The sequence below is a fragment of the Fundulus heteroclitus genome, chromosome 23, assembly GCF_011125445.2.
Source record: "Fundulus heteroclitus isolate FHET01 chromosome 23, MU-UCD_Fhet_4.1, whole genome shotgun sequence".
NCBI classification, from domain to species: Eukaryota; Metazoa; Chordata; class Actinopteri; order Cyprinodontiformes; family Fundulidae; genus Fundulus; species Fundulus heteroclitus.
This window is the reverse complement of record NC_046383.1, coordinates 9,401,626-9,420,520: the sequence shown is the minus strand read 5'-3', so window position 1 is coordinate 9,420,520 and position 18,895 is coordinate 9,401,626. Positions and strand designations below refer to the sequence as shown.

Below are 18,895 nucleotides of genomic sequence, written 5' to 3'. Positions count from 1 at the left end.
GACACTGCTATGTTTTCTGTTTATTTAAGAATAGTGAGCTTCCACTTGACACCGTTTCTCAGCTTTGGTGCTGTTGGGATCTCAGGATCTAGAAAAGGAAAAATTACTGATTAGAAATTAGCTTTTTCTACGACCTGCAGATCTGACCGAGGCAAAAACTATGATGTTTGAATTTCTATATGTTTCAAGATTTTTACAGCATTTTTTGCAACATTACAGACATGAGTACAAAATATTCACCTATTCATTATCTGTATTTCTTTGTAACAAATCATTAAAAAACCTCAACGCTCTTTTAATTCAGCCGAGGTAACGAGCCTTTACTGTTTATCGTTTAACGTAAAATTTAGAAATGTCTGGATTGGATTAAATGCAGACCCTTCACAACACAGATTGTGATCATCAAACCTTCATTTCTAAAAAAAACTCAAAAGGTAGGAATTTCAATACTTTATCTAAACCAAACCTGAATCATGAAATGTGGGTCCATTTTCTAACCCCGATTTAAATAGATCTGAAATGGTCTGTAAATCTGTTAGTAGCTCAAATAATTGATCAATATGTGGCACCAGATATGAAGTTGTGATGCGACAAAGCAAAAATAAAGGTCATCATCTAAATAGAAATCAATGTAAGCTTTGTTTTCCCAAGACATTCAGGTCTGGGCACTAAAACCCTTTCTTATACTTGATTTTTATTTTTCTACACTCATCCAGACTTGGACAATGATTTCACAAGCATCCTGTCCTTAAAAAGACAACTAAATTAAATCGAAACTGGGAATTTATGCATTACTTTAAAGGCCAAATGGGTTAAGAAACGGAGATAAAAAGGAAGAAACCCTAATCTAACACCACAAACTGTCCTGACCTTGTTGTGACGCTGCAGGTTTCTGCTGCTGGAAAGAAGCCATGATGCTGTTTGCTGTGGAGTTTGGACCGGTAACCTTTAGAGTAAAAAATAAAACATTAGTGAAATATATGAAAACAAATCTACCTTCTAATTATCATTTTTACAGGCCTAGCTGCTTTTTGCTGGATAATTTACCTTTAACCAGAAGTAAGCATAGAAACACTAAATACTAAAGCAACTGCATTAATAATTTATTCTATTGGACATGAATGCAAATACTTAGAAGGGAAAAGAATCAACATCATATTTTTGATTTTTGGAAACAACTTGTTGAGTATTTGAGCAAATTATTTAGGTGCCTGGATTCTATCATTTGGTTTTTACCACTAAATTTCTGAAGTCAAACTTTTGGTGAAACCTTCAATCAACTTCAGTTTTCTGGTGCCTGACAGAAGTAGAGCTTTGTTTTACAGCCAGACATGTGTAGAGGGAGCCAGTATAAAGGGAGCCTTTTAAAGTGATCTGTAGGTGTTTTATTTACCGGGGCGTTGCTGCTCAGCAGGCCTTCAGGCCACACCTCAGGAAGAGCTCCCTCCATCGTCTGCAGCGTTCCTTCGTAGGCCTGCTGCAGCTTCTCGGCCTGTTTCTCAAACTGGAACAGCACCAAGGCCTTGAGGAGGCTGTGGATCTCCTCTGTGGAGGGTGGAGGCACACATTCAGATTTTCTTGTTAAATCAACAGCATAAGACCCTGTTTTACAGAGTTAGCAGCTTTTTTTACCCCAGCTTGTACAATCTAGACTAAATTACAACATGAACAGCACCACTATTTCTTTTTGGAGGTTCGTGAATATTTGCTCAGGTTAAATTTAAGACTTGCCCTATGAAAAATAAGTCAGGGCACTTATCAAATTGATGTTAAGTATGGCTTTGTCGACTTAAGTTGCTGTTTTTCAGCTCTGGCGTGTGATTTCAGCACTTTTAAATCTCAAATAGCAACTTCTACGCCTTTGTACAGTACAAAGTAGACATAATTTCACTGACAGCAGGTTTGACCCAGTCCACGAAAGCCCCATTTTCAAGCCAAGCCACGATAACTTTGGGTTGTGCAATTCTGCCGCAGCAGGTGTCGGATAAGTAATACAATCAATGAAATGAAACATTTTAAAAGGACAAAGCAATAGATGACACAATGTAATTTGACACAAGAAAAGAGGGTCAAAACTTTTAAAGCTTAAAATTTGGAGCTCTCTACAAGATACCAAAACAATAACCAGAAACTGCAAGATTTTACTCAGCTAAATAAAAAAATAAAAAAAATAAAAAAACTATTCATCCTCCCAAACCATTTTGTTCATGTTAAAATACAGCAATTAACTCTTATATTAATGACAGCAATCTAAAAGCATCAATAACAGAAGCTCATTTCAGATTCTGGCATAACTTCAAGGAATGAAACAAAAAGTAGTGCTGCACCAGAACAGTAGATTTCCCCCCCGATTGGTTCTGACCGGCAGCTCAACCAATATTTATTTGACCGGTTTGTTAAATGCATCAAAACTGAAAATTCACTTTTTTTTCTGTCTATGAAAGCCTCACCAAGCTGTCTCTATTTGATGAATGTTGTTTTTGAATTTCTATGAAAATCTGATTGGGGCATACGCTCAGATGCATAAATGGGGTTAATCTTGTAATCTTTTCATTTCCTGGTGGATTCAGAACCGTTACCCCGATCGAGGAGCCTGCAGCATGGCTTTCCTTTTATGATGAATATTTGTGGCATTTAGATAAAACAAAAACCAGAATCGTCAGGTCAGACATAAAAAAAAAAAAAAACGGAAATTGGCTGATCGGTACGTTTTCAGTCAATAAAAGGACATCTGCTTTTTTCATTAGTACAGAATTACTCGGAACCTTCGCAGGCTACATTTAAAGCAGGACAACGGGTAAAAGGACGAGAAAAATCACAGTTTAGCCTTGTGTTCGTACCTCTCATCTTGTCTATGGTGGTGATGATTTCACTCAGGGCGTGCATTAGGGCTCTGTCCTCCATCGGGCTTCCTTCCTTCAGACTCAGCTTCTTTCGCTCCGCTTTCCGGCGGTTCTTTGACGACCTTCTGCAAGAGAAATCCAGACAATGAAACCAGAAATACAAAAAAAAGCATGACGATAATTTTCTATTTTTGCTAGGTTTGTGTCTCTTACGAGGAGATCCGGGAGTTACTCTGGGAGTATTTAGAAGCGGTCATCACGCTGCTGGCCTCAGAGTAAAGCTCGGCATCAGGGCAGTCTGGACCTTCTTCGTCTAACAAGGAACAGGATAGAATATCACTTTCTGATGGTATGAAATGTGGAATCAATGAAAATCATGGAATATTTATCAGACATTTTCTCACCAAGCATTTCCAGTCTGGCCTTTTCTTTCTGCTCCCGAACCACAGCCAAACGGCTCCTGTGTCGGGTGAAGGTTGCGATCTGAGCCTCCAGGAACCCGGTTTGAGTGCTCACAGCTGTGGAGAATAAGAGTCACGATGTTTCTCCAATATACCGCGTCTTTTGACCTACTTTACTTTTCTGAAACACCACGGGGCGGTGACTGTTGCCTTTCATCTTACCTTCTAACAGAGCAGGTTTCAGGTTGGTCTCACTGATATCCTGTCTGTTGTGCATGTAAATCTTGAGCAATAAAACAAACATTTTAACACCCTACATCTCAAAAACATTTTTTTTTTTTTTTTTTACTATGACAGAAAAAGGAAAGGTGAGTTTGTCAACAGACCAGTCTGAGCGCCTCCTCCCAGAATGCACCAGTGATTAGAGCCAAGATGGCTTCCTCACAGTCCTGATGGGAATAAAAACATAGGTGTTTATGATGAGACCCTATAACAGCAGCTTTGGACAGGCAGCCATTTTTAGCTGGGTGTGATGGTGATTTTATTTAAATGTTAATAAACTATAATGGTCTAAAATCAATCATGTGATACAACAGAAGTCATTTTATTTCATTTTCTGTTGAATAAAGCCTTACTTTGGCGTACTGGTCCAACAGCAAAGCCGCCTCTGTATACCGCCTCTGCTCATTGAGCCTCTCTGTGACACAAAAAAATAATTCTTGATTATTTATGTGAACCATTATTGCTCTAACAGGAGTTCTTTAGACAGCAAACATCCAATTGATTTTAAAAAACAAGGATTTAGATGCACAAGTTTGAATGGATTGTGAATTTTCTCCACTATACAAAGTTATAGTTCTACATACAGGATGGTCATTTGACCTTTCCTCTTATCAGAAATAGCAGATCTATTTTAAAATAGGTGCTTTTCTGGTACTTAACCAGCTTAAGCCATTCAAGAAGCTTAATGTTGGGCTGCTTTATTCATTTCAAAGTTCCAGTTTGAATGTCTGCCCGCGATGGTTGTCAAACATACAGACGCACCAAAGCTGGTTTTAGTTCTGTTCCTTATGTCTTAAAGAATCTTACATTTGTTCTCAGTGGGGAGTTTGTGATGATGTACAATAATAATAAAAGCCATAGAAAACATCATGCAGCCCTATAAGAAACCAACACATTTTGAAGGAATTGTTATTTAATCAGGCCAAGGATAGGTTACCATGAGTTTATAACTTTGACCTTCTCTGGATAAGAAAATCCCCGATAAATTCAAACCTCCATCCCATTCTTGTTTTTAAAAGCTGTAATCTGAGTAATATGAAGAACACGTGAAACTGATCAATAAAAGCTCAAATTGACATGAGATTCCCACTAATGATACTCGTACTTCCTGTTGGCCAACACGGTGTCATGCTCACCTGCCAGGTCTCTGGCCAGCAGGGCCAACTGGTCCGGCGGCAGCGGGATCTGCTGCGCCACACAGATGGCGTTCCTCCAACTGGAGCAGCTCGTGAAAGCCTGCAGCGCCCTGGCTGGCTCGCCACACCGCCACAGCAACAAGCCGGCCTGCTCGGCCTGCTGCTGCTCCACCAGGTGCTCGGCGTACGCACAGCTCAGAAGCTGAAGGCAAAAGGGAGCAGAATCTAGTCAGGACTGACTCCCTATCGTAGGAAAATCCAACCTGACGAGGAGACGGGACGCTCGGATGAGAGCAGCTCACCTTGTACTGAGGACTACCAGCTGGGTACAACCTCAGAGCGTCACTGTAGAGTTTCTGCTCCTTCACCAGCTGCACAAGCTCGATAAAATGTTCCTCTCCTGAGTAAAACAAACACACATAGCTGTGACTTAACCCGCAAACAGAATAGGGAACACGTTTCCAAATTAAAACTGTTGATTAAAAGGCGTACAGACCAGACTTGCTGAGATGGACCAAGGCCTTTCTGTAGCGCTTTAGGTGTTTGTCGATGGCGTAGCGCTGGTAGTTTGGCTCCAGGCTCTTCAGCATGTTCAGGAAAGGAAGGTACTCTTTGGGGTCCTGAGAGGACGGAGAAGAAAACGCTAAAGGAAACCTCATTTCTAAAAGCACAGATTTTCAACAGCATCACTATTATAAAACAAACATTTAAGCCCTATTTGTATGGGATTAGCTTTAGCTAGGTATCACATGTGATTTGTAATAAATACAGAGGTTGTCTGTGTTTTTAATCCTGTGCCATGTAAGTAATTTGTAATTTAAAAGTTCCCCCGCATATTACCTATTATATTCTTTGGACCATAAGGCTCACCGGATCATAAGGCGCACTTAATATTCTCCCCAAGTGTGTAATATCCCTGTTCTGTTTCTAACATAAGGCCAAAATAAACAGAACTTTTATGTTAACTTAATTTACTTGGTTAATTGTTGCTAGCGCGTAATCCGGGTGGAGGGATGCCTTACATGAATGCACTTCTAGTTTAGACATTACAGTCAGGCAGTCTTATAGACAGCTCAGGGGTCGTCAGGTAGTGACACAGTGTACAGTAATGTTCTGAACATCGGAGCGGCTTTGTAGCTAACCAAAGTCATACCTACACATTTTAACAAATTTTTGAGCACATTGTACCACATAAAATCAGTCACTAAGCACAATGGTGATCAGAAGTAAGAGGCGCCATAAATGTTTGAGAAAATGTAAGGATTTCAAGTGCTCCTTATAGTCCTAAAAATATATTTTGCTGAACTCAGCGGTCCTGTGATAATACTAATCCAATGCGAATCGGCATCTCTGTGATTTGGACAGAAATGGGTGGGATCCGATGCGTGAATAGACAGTTTTTGTGTCCTGGGCGCATTTTTATTTGCTTTTGGTAAAGACTGGACGCTGCAGTGGGTTGTGGTGGGTCAGCAAAACCCCCTCAGAAAAAAAAGCCCAAAACAAGCCCAATTAAGCAATCCCCCACACTGCAACACAGAGCTCGTCTCTATACTAAAGCATGCATCTAATGTTGCATTTCGACTTTTTCTGTCAGGGAGATTGTCGGGGAGAATGAAACAGGACAGATGTTAACCGGCTGTCTGTGACGCAGCAGCAGCAGCAGCAGCAGCAGCAGCGTGAGGCTGCACAGTGCGACAGACGGGAGAAGCCCAAATAAGCGACTGCACGCTCAAAAACAAGCCCTGAACTTTAAAAAAGAGAGAGAGAGCCCAAAGTCCCGTATAAGTGGAGTTGGCAGCACTGCTTCTGTTACACAGCTGCTCCACATTAACACTAAGCAGCAGAAATGTCCGTAAATTTCATCAAATCTCAGGCTGCGGTTATCCAGTGTGAATGCACCATTTAAAAAGCTGACGTAGGGGGCTCATTTATTTATTATTTAGTTATTATTTATGACATGAGGTCTCTAGGTAAAACTAATCCCGTACAAATAAAACTATAGTGTGTTTTTGCCACTGTCCCGCCTGAATTTCTTATCTTTCCTCTTTTCCAATACCCTAAAAACTTTGTTCACATAACAATCTAACAATAAGCATTTCATTGAGCTTGAAATTCTCAGGCTGCTGCAGTGAGTCTTTCTTTAAATATATATTTTTTTTATATAAGATTTATAGGTCAATGCTGGTTTTTGTTTGACCTCAACTAAATAAAGTCACTGCAACATTATTATCTAAAATAAATTCTCATAACGGAGATGATTACATGAAAAGATTTGAAAAACACAATAAAACCCATAAATGATCTTAATTGTGATCTATAACTATAACTAATATGAGCATATATCATCTGTCAGCTCCAGTGAACAGGAGTTAATGTCTGCGGTGACGCCTCGTACCTTCTGTGATCTTTCAGCCACCATGAGAACGAGGTCAAAGTCGTAGGTGCCGAGCGAGTGTTCGTACAGATCGTTGACATTGACGAGGAAGAGGAGGTACTTCAGCGCCTCTTCAGCGCTCACAGCTCCTGGAGCTTCAGGAGGGTTTTCTATACGCACACAAACACAGGGCATTAGGGCGAAATAATGCTTTTTTTCTTTCTTTTTCTGCACATGTTGCATCTCTTGGATATCATCAGTAAGCACGGCTCACCTCGCAGCTCATGCACTTTCTGCAGAGCAGTCTCGAGCTCGGGAACAGTCTTCTTCACGTGGGCCGTCAGTATGGACAGACAGAACCTTAAAAGAGGGAACATGTGACCAGGATGCTACAAGAACAGAGATCAGACATCACATTTCCAGCAGATTTCGCTCCTAATCTCTTTATTCGGCCTAATTCCTCTAAAGCAGAATTTGATTTGATCAAATATGAAAATATGAAGTATTTTAACAATATTTAGGCCATCCCCATTTGGCCTGCCTGTCGATCTCCCTCTGACCACAAACATCAACAGATTGATGCAAAGCGAAACGTCACTGACTTGTTTGGGTCCATTGACTCCATGGCTTTCCGTAGCGCATCGCAAACAACGTCCACCTTTTTCAGGCCTGAGACGGACTGAGTCTGCGATGGGCAGCTCTCAGGGCGGGGATACATGGTGCAGGTCGTGTCCTCCTCTCTGCACACAACAGCGGAGCAGAAAACTCTCAGAACACAGACCTGTTGTTCTTCCCAGTAACGAGTAACTTCCTCTTTAAACCTGACAACTTACTTGAGCTCAGTGAGGAAGAGGTTAACGTGGTTGATGGAGTTAAGCTGTGTGATGAAGGTTTCAATGTTTTCCAGGAAAATCTGGAGAAGAAAAACAAAATAAAATAAAAAACAGCATTGGCATTAATATAATTTTATACATTTTTATTTGTCTTCTTAAGTCATTACCAGCACACTATGATGCTTTCATTTTTTTTCTAAATTTATGCTCAGGTTTAAGGTTCTGACACATTTTCCATTTTGTATTTTTTAAACCCCAAAAACACTAATATGATAAGAAATTGATAAATTTCTTATCTTAAGTACCATATCTTCATAAGGCGCAATAAATATTCTTATTATTAAATATTTTTCCCAGGTGTGTAATATAACTCCGCCCCTCCACGTACACAGCTCTAAATAAGCTTTGCACAGCTAAATAAACAAACAGCCACTTAAATCATGATTAAATTTAAATTTATGATTTTTTAATCATATAATATTGCAGAAAATAGGCTTAACTTTTGTTTACCTAGTATTTGAGAGTTACCAGGGATCTTTATTTACATCTTCCTAAAATCCACACCTACCTTTGGATTGTGATCATAAATGAGGTTCAGGTTGATCCGTAACTTCCTCATACACTCAAAGGCGTCCCTGAATCTCAAGCTGTAAAAAAACAAAAAAAAAAAAAAAAAAAAACATCAATAATGTGAAACAGCTAGATAAAAAACTATGAAAACCCATTAACATCTAGCTGCTCTATGCTGCTATAGGCTTAGGCTGCTGGAGGACATCAGGGTCTATCACTCGGCTAAGTTGTCCTACTGTTGTCCAATTTGCATTGTCTGTTATTATTTTAACTTTTTGTTCTGTCTTTTATCTCTTCATAGAAGGTACACCTAGTCTGGCGTTCTGTTAACTGTGACATCATCCAGAGAGGCAGATCATCCACTATTATCATATAACATAGAAAGGATTCCTGGATCAATGTGAGCTTCTGTGCTTTCTGTGTCTCTGCTCTGTCTTCTCTAACCCCCAGTGGGTCGAGGCAGATGAGCGTTCACACTGAGCCTGGTTCTGGTTCTGCTGGAGGTTTTCCTCCCTGTTAAAGGGGAGTTTTCCTCTCCACTGTCGCTTCATGCATGCTCAGTATGAGGGATTGCTGCAAAGCCATCAACAATGCAGACGACTGTCCACTGTGGCTCTACGCTCTTTCAGGAGGAGTGAATGCTGCTTGGAGAGACTTGATGCAACCTGCTGGGTTTCCTTAGAGAGGAAACTTTCTGACCAACCAGTATATTCTGTATGATTTGGACTTTGTAAAGTGCCTTGAGATGACGTGTTGTGCATTTGGGCTATACAAATAAAAACTTAATTGAATTAAGGGCCCTGGGGCACACTGACATGAGCCAGGAGGAAAGTGTTTTTGACCAGTTCGATAAAGATTCGGGGGGGGAGTCTTCACAAGAAGACTTTCATTTCTCAGTTAAGCGATAAGCAACACAGCGAAATCTAACTGGAAGGAAATTAAACTCACCCATCCAGCCACTTCCTTAACTGAGCCAGAACAAGAGCTCTGTGATGCATGGTCTCCAGATTTCCCCGAGGCATCTGAGAAAATTTAAATAAATCGATGAATCATACTGAGTGTAACAGTTCTAGATTCTGAAGTTCTGGCTGTACCTTTGTGTCTTACATGTTTCACATGACAAAAGCCGCAGAAAGGCATATCTGTAGGACAGCAGGAGTTGTCTCTCAGCATAAGCTGTAAATAAATGTGCTGACCTGAAGGATCACCCTGGTGTCCTGAGGAACAACGGTGACGAGCCTGGATCCTCTTTCCACTCGCCGCAGCGTCTCGTCATTCTGACCTCCATCGGAGGACAAAGCCACCTGCAGACCTGGAGCAACAGTTTTTACTTTTCTGGTCTCATAAGTGCATAATCTGCAGGATGAGAACCGTTTCTGGTGTTCCGCGGCGTTTATTCGTCTCCATCTCACCTTTCAGTGTGAGCGTGCTCAGCTGGAGGCAGCGGCAGGTGTGAGAGTGTGTGGTGATGAGCAGGAAGTCATCGCAAACAGCAAAGGAACTAACATTGGATGCGAGCTGAGGACAAGGAAGACAAAAAAAGAAAAGAGGTTAGTAACTTCATACTGAAAAACAAAACAAAAAAAAACATTTAAATTCTGCACCTCTGTGTCTCCAGCATACAGGTGGGATCTGTCTGTGAGGCCAAGCAGGTATTCCTGCAAACACAAAGCAAAAGGAAGGAAAAACATTAAGAGCAACACAGTTTTCAGCCCCAGATCTTATAATTTTTCAGAATCTAATTTCCTACTAGTCTCAGTCTGTTTTAGTCCAGGATTTTAAGTACATATAAACTTTGCTGTGAATTTATGGCGGATGTTTCTAAGGTGGTCAGATTATAATTGTAGACATAGAAGATAATGGATGAATGGATGGAGGTCATTAGGTCACTCAGCTTGTACCATTTAAGACGGTGGACACACAATGGAAATCAACCATGGCTGTAGTTGGGTGCATTTACACTTGTTTATTCAAAATGTTAATTAATGCACGTCCCTCACCAGCATATGAAAAAACAAGGGAATCAGATGGTTAAATGGAGAGGCAGATTAGTAAATGGATGGAAGGACCCCCATTCCAAAATTGAATGGGGGGGCAAAAAAAAGGGTTAAAGATATTTTTCATTTTGTTTTTCTGTACTTATTCAAATCTGGAAGAATTTTCAAGGGTGTCAGTGGTGTGCTAACTTATTATGTATGAATAAATACCAAATGAATATTTAAAAAAAGAAAAAAAAAAGTCATTGTTTTACCGTTCCACTGATGCAGCAGAGAGCCGTCTGGATGCAGGGAACAGGAAAGTTGATGCTGACGCCGCTGGAGTCAAGCCACTCTTCCACTGACAGCTCAGGAGAATCTGCACGAAGCCAAATAAAAGATAACAAAGATAGAAGTTTCTAAAGCAAGCTTCAGCGTGTCATAAAAATCCATAAAAATTAAAAATACTTTTTTTATTCCCCAGTGGGGAAATTTAATTATCACAGCAGCAAGAGTAAAAAAAAAGTGCCCATCTAGGAAGATAACATGCATAAATAATAATAATATAAATAAAATAAAATAAAATAAAAACACTTTAGGGCTTTAGTTTATAAACTATCTGCATCACTGAAACATAGGGCTGAATGATGATTCAATAACAATATATATCGATCGATAGACGTGTGGTTCAATAGAAAAGAAAAAGTTCAACAGAAGAACAGTTTTCCTTCCTTTTTCCATTCCAGCCAATCATGTCGGTTAATATTACAGTCATTACATCCTCCCAACCAATCAAACGCAGACCCAGGAACGCTCCTTCACCAACCTTCAAAGAGTTCAGAGAGCACGTGTCTTTTTTTTTCTTTTTTTAAGACTTACAGTTTTGGTAAAAAAGTTCAATTCTTTATTTAAAAATAGGTCATAAAGAAACAGCAGAAACAGCCCGGGCTGCACTTAAAATACATGTTTTTTTAAATGTTTGATAATTATTGACATCGATCAATATGATTACTATTTTATCTATACGCTTTTTTTTTTTCCTATATCGCCTAGCCCTACTGGAACAGGACCACCAAAACCAGAAGCACCAGATTATGTTTTGTTTCCTCACCCCAGAGAAGCCTCTTTATTTGTCCGTCCTCCAGCTGTAGAGCCATCGTTCCAGTTTGGGAGCTGTAGACCGTGCTGATCACAACACCGTCAACCTCCAGCTGAGATCTGAGGCAGGAAACATCAAGAAAAGGAAAGAAAAATCACCCTAATGGTTAAAAATATGTTTATTCTAACTGCTCTGTACGACAAACAGAAGACCGAGGGAACAGAGGGAGGAGGTAAAGCCTGCAGACCTAACAGCCAGGGTGTCAGGGGCGTCCTGACCGGGATGAAGCATCAACAGTACGGACGTGTTGGGCAGGATACCGGGAGCGACGGCGAAGAACAGCTCCTCCTGCAGCCACAGCAGCTGCCGCAGGGCCAGGGCATCGTCCTGAGGCGCCGTCACTCTGCAGCACATCAAGTTAAAACCAAAAGTCGCCGTCTTTTCTCCAAGGCTGAATGAGGTACAGATTGCAAGGGGCAGAAATGTGTGGGTGCAATCACCAACAGCAAGGTTCCTTTAACTACCTGAAAGTCTTCTGGAGGAGAAGAGGACGAGACAAAATTCTGAACCCATCTGCTGTTCTGTCCAAATCTTCTTTTGAAACTGGATCAACAGAAAAAAAAAATGTCAGAGGAATAAATTGCCAACCAGGAAGAAAAAAAATAGGTCAAACAAAACAGATGAAGTTCAGAAACAGACGCTGACAGAGAACTCCCGTCTATAAACTTATTGTCTGTAGATCTTTTATTGTTTAAAGCACAAGTGTCCAAACTTTTTGGCTCCTGGGCCGAAATGTTCAAATTAAAAGCACTCGAGGACGAAAAAAAGAAGAAGAAAAGAAGCAAACAATTGCTGTTTTTTGTTTTGTTTTACCTGATCATTTTAAATAAACAAATTAGACTATCTGTACTTTGCCATTTTTAATAAATGATATCCAATCAGATTTTAATGCACCAAAATCTGCATTTAAGCAAGAGATTGGTTAGGCGTACCCTTTTACTATGAAATTAAAGAGCATTAAAAATGTGAAGACAACTTTTTTGTGTTATACTTAACATTCAATTGTGACATCTTAACTTAACTCATTACAGCCCCTGAACACAATAATTCCTTCTAAACGCGTTATAAAAGACTGAATCCAAAATAAAAACTGTGATGTCATCGAGGGTTTGTAACTTACCTTTTCCAAACACCGAGATCCGCCCACTGGAGGTGAAAACTGCAATCTGATTGGTCCTTGTGGGCTGACAAAGGAAAGTCACCTGGTTGACCGGCGACTCCAACTGCAGCTCGAACGAACACATTGGAGGAGGAACCCCGCTCTGCCTGAAGGTTGTCACCAGGACTTTTTCTGTCAAAGGTTCATTCAATATTAAACTGATGTTGGAGAAACAGCAAACGTTACTGATGAAAATCTTCTTCCTGTTCACCTCCGTCAATCACAGCCACGCTGGCATCGTCAGTGTTATCCAGTCCAGGGCTTCGCTCTGTTGTCCAGCCCCAGTCATAGGTGACAGTCGTCCAGTTCTGGGCCACCATATGGAGCCGTAGAGGCCGTTCAGGATCCCAGCAGAAGCAGACGGGAGCTTTGTCTCCGTCGAAGTCCAGGCTCTGTTTCAGGTACCAGTGGTAGTTCCCCACCGTCCAGAGCTGGACTGCGGGAAGAGGAAACAGAATAATATCACAGATGTTGAAAAGTGGCAAAAACCTAGTTGCATAAGTGTGCAGAACCTTAAAATTTTAGTTAGCAGATTCGACCTTTCTCAGCCTTCTTCTGTTCAATCATAATCGTGGTAACCTGACATAAGTTTCAGCTGTCCTAGTGGGATCTTCCTCACGTTTGCACGAACATTATAAAGAGTCCAAAGCTCTCATTGCAAAGGTATCAGTCAGGACAAGCATATAAAAATGTTCCGAGTAGGACAGACATCTGCAAATGGCAAAAATCTGAGCCTGCAGCTGCATTACAAAGACTACTGGGTGTGCTATAATTAGGGCTGTGCATAAAAATCAATACGAAGATTAATATTGATGTTTTAAAAAATTATTTAATATCAATATTCTGGCTTTCAATATCAATATACCTCCCAACCCCTAGGGGGCTGTATTACAGCGCAACATTACCGTTCATAACGAGGAAGTGCATGTGAGACGAATTTGCGGAATGGCCGACAGGATTTTAGAAGCGCCTAGGTCCCTAAAATCAGACGTTTGGGCACATTTTTAGTTTCTGTGATACGTTAAATGCATTGAACCAAATGCACTTTATTTTCCTGTTAATATATCAGTGTTCAATAAATTGAACATAAATATAATATTTGGCTGGTTTTGTTGATTGAATGACTTTGAGCATTAATTTGAAAGTAATAAATATCGATATTGGAGTCAAATCAAATCAAGCTGAGCTGTATAGAGAATCGTATCGAATCGGCTAATCCTAGATGATAGCCAGCCCTAGTTATAATGGGAAAAGGGTCTCCTGTTTTTTCCTGCTCAGGAGTAGGGTTTCAATCTAGAAGCCTTCTTTTGCAAAATAAATATCCAGGCCTGGCTGTAATCAATCAAACACAATCTGTCAATCTCTCTCAACACTTAAAACAGTAGTGATATATGTTTTTTTATGTCCAGGAAGAACATGTCTGTCTGTGCTGTGCTTACTGTAATTCTTGACTTTTCTATCCGCCCCAGCAGCCAAGTCCTCCAACCAAACAGCCAAAACAGAGGAGTCGCTGTTCCACAGCAGCTCCTTCACCTACAGACACACACGCCACAATAATTATTCAACAACTTCAATTCTTGTTAATCCAAAGTTATTTTTTTCATTTCTATGAAAATGAATAAGTCAAAACATGCCTTGACTTGGTCTTTACTGAATGGTAATGTGAAGTCTCCGTGCAGCAGTCCGTTCTTCTCCATGAACACAACACTGTGTTTGTTGGGGTGGTGCTGAGAGCTCGCAATCAGGCTCCCCGAGGGTCTGAAACAACACCGGAAGCTTTAAAACTCACTTATACTTCTGGAAATGAAATACAGAAGGAGAAGCTGATGCTGTTTTATATTTTATCCATTTTGTTTTTCATTTATAAAATAAAAATTGACAACCTAAAGTTATAGCAAACAGGCTTAAATCGGAGGCAACCAGCCTTTCGTCCAGTTCTTTCTGAAATCGTTTTGACACCTATCCCTAAAGTTATGTACTGTAACCTGAATTTGCGATATTTAAGGAGATGCTGCTGGAGTTCTCACTTCCAGCAAAGTGCTTGCTCCAGGCCGTTGATGGGCTCACTGGTGGCCTGCAGAACACCCTCTCTGTTCCACACGCGGACTTTTCTCGCTCCGGTCTGGGTACAGATGGCACTGACAGCAAAAAGCTGACCATCTCCCCGCCACGTGACTCTGGGCCTGCGGTCGTCCCAGGCCACGGCTGGCTGCACATCCTGTGAGTAAACATTTAAATCGGACAGGAAAAAGTTTTGATTTTCTTCATTAAATCTTGGTTGTAAAGCAGGTCTGAAGTCTGAGTGCGTCATCACTGACCTGGATCTTCTTCTGTGCAGCCTGCTTTCCCTCTGAGCCGTGAAACTGAGTCTCCTTCTTCCCCCAACCCACTGTGATGAATTTCCCTACAAAACAGACCAAGTCGATTAAACACTTTTCAATTAGCAATGTTCATAGCAAACACAATATATTTCCAATAATTAATAAACTCTTAACACTCCTGTCCGAGACACTTTAAACTGAAGTAAGGGTACCTTCACCAAAATCATCCTGGTGGATTCCAACCTCAGTGACTGGCTCAAAATCTTTGGTCATCATGATAATAGTCTCCTGTCCTGTAAACAAAGATAAAAATAGATTTAGTCATTTATGGCACTGTGAGTCAGTGAGTGAATGAGGATCTTTTAGGCTGCGGTAAAAGGAATAAAGTCTGAAAATACAAACATGCGTCCTGTACTTATGCAGAACTCAAACAATCACAGTGTTGTGTTCATGGAGAAGAACTCCAAAGATTCTTTGAATCTTCAAACGCAGAACTCAAAATTCTCAAATCCAATTGCAGAATTTCCAAGACAGTGCAGAAACTCTGGTTTTGACAAAGTTTGGTGTCTGACATGTCCGTCACACACTGACCCGTTGTTAGGATGACGAGCTCTTCATCGGGACTCCAGCTCATAGACGTAAGGCCACTGTCCACGCTGCCAACGCACTCCAACTGTGGAGCAAACGGCCTTTTAATCTGGCTTCTCTTTAACCGTAATCCTCCGAGCGGTGGACTGGAAAAAGATGGGTGAAAACGAAAACAGCTCTTCACCCACCTGGCTGGTGTTGAGGTTGAAGAGAACAACATCGCCGCCTGCTGTGGCCAAACATGCAGACTGAAGCTCTGCTAGGTCCTGCAGTCCCACCACCACCCCGCTGCCGTCCTCCGGGAGGTAACCGTCGGCTGTTAGCGAAGCTTCACTGACAACCTGGAGGGAAAAAAAAAACAAGAAAAATATTGAGTCTGATCAAAGAAACCCCTGCCGTCTGAAAATATACAGTAACGAGGAGTACCGCACCTCGCCAGACTGTGGGTTGTACTCTGTGACGGAGAACTGAGAGGCGATGAGCAGTGAGCCGGTGTCAGACCTCACAGAGAAACACTGCGGGGTGCCAGGGCCCTGCAGCTCTGAGCTCCGCAGGCTCTTCAGCAGCTTCAGGTTCCTCATTTTGCCTCAAAGGGTCCTGAAGGCCAAAGAAAACCTGAAACAACGTCAGTGCAACATGTTAAACACTGAAACCTGCTTTTATCTAATCACATTAATCCAGCAACGAAGCACAACGAATAATACAAATCTGGCAAAGCTACTTTAATGAATTTGTTTCTAACTTTGTCTGCTGCACGCGACAAAAACGAACAAGCTTAGATAACCAAGTTCTTCCTTACTTTACCTGCTACAAGAACCAGCACACAGTTTGTCAGAAGTGCAGCAGATAGAAAGAGGAGTGCCTGGGGAGCTACTGTTGTCAACAGTAAAGAGTACGTATAGCTGCAGATCATCGGCATAATGATGAAAGGTAACATTAAATGAACACAAACGTGTACCAACAGGAAGAAGATAGAATATAGCAGTATTGCATTACTGATTTCGCCTGTTATATGAGGCTATACCAATTGTAAATGTCTCTCATTATCTTCAAAAATAAAAAAAAGCTCCAAATCCCTCAATCAGTCTAATTATCAGAGATAACTCTATGAAAGACGTCCAGATGGGCTTGAAATGATTGTCTTCCTGTGTTAGAATTGGTTAATTAATCAGGTATTAATTAATCCCCCAGAGATAACTAGTTCTGAAGCAAAGCACAGCATAGAAAAGAAAAGAAAACGAGCTACAGGTCCTCTGCTTTCATCAAAGTTCTTGGTTTTACTAATGCCCCCGTGTTTTCTGTCGACTTGGTTATTATGCATGCACAGGCACCAAGGTCATCTCCTCCAGTGAAATGTGTACCAGGATTTTATTTCTGCCAATGAAAAGCTTGCTCCATGCTGTTAGTTGGTAGATGTGAGTAGAGACAGAGAGATCTGGCCTGATTCTCTGCGACAAGAAGAGCAGCTAAGGAGCCGCTTCAGCCCAATAAAAACACACCAAAAGCTTAAAGTCTGCAGCAAGGGCAAGGATAGAGAGCAAAGACTTGGTGCCAACAGTGTAAGAATTATCATGCAGTCCCTATTTGGGGTTACATCTTCCCAATTCTGCAAAGAGGTATTCTTCATAAGATGGAGAACATCACAGACGACCCGAAGCATCCTCTTCACCAGGCCGCAGTACAACAACAGGGTCTTCTTCAGCCTGAAGCTTCCTCAGACCTGCTGAGAGACAGGAGACCCTTCCTGCCCGCTGGGTCAGCATCGACAGCAACTCTCTGAAGGAACCTGCGTCAGTTTCAACAGGAAACTCACTCTGGGATTAATGGAGTATTTTTTTTTAAACTTCATTGAGTTGAATATCCAGCTTTACAGAGCGAATTATATACAGTAAGTCTAATTAGTCAACCCCTTAAATGTTGAATCTTAATATAACAATGATTTTTCTTTTCAAATCAAGCCTCCGAAGCGTCATAAAATAAAGCCAAACAAACATCATGTCACTGTCGAACTTGTTTCCTGACTGGTGGAGGTAAAAGCTTTATTTTTTTTCTTTTTCTTTTTTACAACTAGCTTACTTTAGCAGCCTAATGTGTTTCAATTCAACGCTGCCATGTGCTATGTCGACGGGTTTCTTATGTCACTGAAAATGAAAGAAATAAGATAACCCCATCTAAAACTGATGAAAGTGGAAGTGCCATATTAAAGGCAAGAAACGACTCGGTTTCAGAACGATGCCAACATGCATCGTTCTGTCCGAAAATGGAACTTGGTGTGTTAGCTTAAGCCGGGTTGGGTGCAGATGCTACACCCGACTAAAAATAACAGCTTTACTCTCATAACATCAAAAACAAAAATGCAAATCTCACCGTCAAGATGTAACTTGAGAAAAACTACTTTCCCGGCTATCGAGCATCAGCACCACAACAACAAACATGTGGTTCTGTCCCAGATTTCCCCTTTCACCCCCGACTCATTCTGATGACGCTGCTGCGTTGTCGCCCCCTAACGACACGGAGCGGCACTACACCACTGAGCGTGGCCGAATTGTCCTTCAATTAGGTGTTTTACAAAGGAAAATAATGTCTTTACTAACAGACAGGCATTGATTTCAGCATCATTCAAAATACTCCTCAGCTGAATGAGTAAGAAGGAAATAAGAGAAGCCCAATTTTAACAGCCAGAAATTATCCATCAAAATCGTCTGGAATGCATGTTCACACAAGTTTGTCTGATTTGATTTATTTTTTATATGGGTCACTGTATGTTAGCCGTGGGTTTTTTAGTGTGTTGTCTTCTTTTCAATACTTGTATATTTGATTTACCTGAATTGAGCCTTATTATTAATAATATAATATTTATACAAAGTGCTGAACAGTTACAAGGAGATAAAAGACAAAATACTCCTCAGCTGAACGAGAAGTAGAAAACAGTACAGATAAAAACCATGAGGACAGAATAAACATGTGGGTCTTTAACATAGCTTTAAAAACACCAACAGAACCTGCTTGCCTGATGTCCTGAGGGAGTTTTTTTTTCACAGGAAACGGGCATGAAAAGAGAAGCCACACTCAGCAGCAGGTTTTCTTCGCACTTTAGGAAATTTGAGAAGGCTAGTGCCTTGAGATCTGAGAGCTCGAGGAGGGATATGCAAATGCAAAAGGTCCAAAAGGTAAGAAGGTACCAACCCGTTTAAGGCCTTGTAGGTGAACAACAGCAAGTGTGCTTGAGCATGACAAGGCAGCCAGTGAAGGG

At 41.0% G+C, this 18,895-nt stretch overlaps 1 protein-coding gene across 2 annotated transcripts; it reads right to left on the bottom strand.

The window, feature by feature from the left end:
* Positions 1-2: 2 nt before the first annotated feature.
* elp1 (elongator complex protein 1) lies at positions 3-18,131 on the bottom strand. 2 transcript variants are annotated; one of them, XM_012861729.3, is made up of 36 exons: positions 18,010-18,131; positions 16,074-16,257; positions 15,831-15,983; positions 15,646-15,727; positions 15,267-15,347; positions 15,052-15,137; positions 14,761-14,951; positions 14,368-14,491; positions 14,173-14,266; positions 12,945-13,169; positions 12,695-12,865; positions 12,039-12,117; positions 11,762-11,917; positions 11,527-11,633; positions 10,691-10,794; positions 10,044-10,097; positions 9,852-9,957; positions 9,636-9,751; positions 9,388-9,461; positions 8,438-8,516; positions 7,870-7,949; positions 7,639-7,776; positions 7,311-7,396; positions 7,058-7,206; positions 5,159-5,282; positions 4,965-5,062; positions 4,663-4,864; positions 3,880-3,941; positions 3,631-3,693; positions 3,467-3,527; positions 3,248-3,361; positions 3,057-3,156; positions 2,841-2,968; positions 1,394-1,545; positions 871-946; positions 3-88 (listed from the first exon to the last, which is right to left on the bottom strand). In XM_012861729.3, exons 2-36 carry the CDS (start codon positions 16,221-16,223, stop codon positions 21-23), a joined length of 3,933 nt encoding a protein of 1,310 aa, XP_012717183.2. In that variant the 5' UTR covers positions 16,224-16,257; positions 18,010-18,131; the 3' UTR covers positions 3-20. The 2 variants fall into 2 exon arrangements, with proteins under 2 accessions (XP_012717183.2, XP_035982954.1); XM_036127061.1 differs by having other exon boundaries at positions 16,074-16,239; positions 18,010-18,125.
* Between the last annotated feature and the right edge of the window lie 764 nt (positions 18,132-18,895).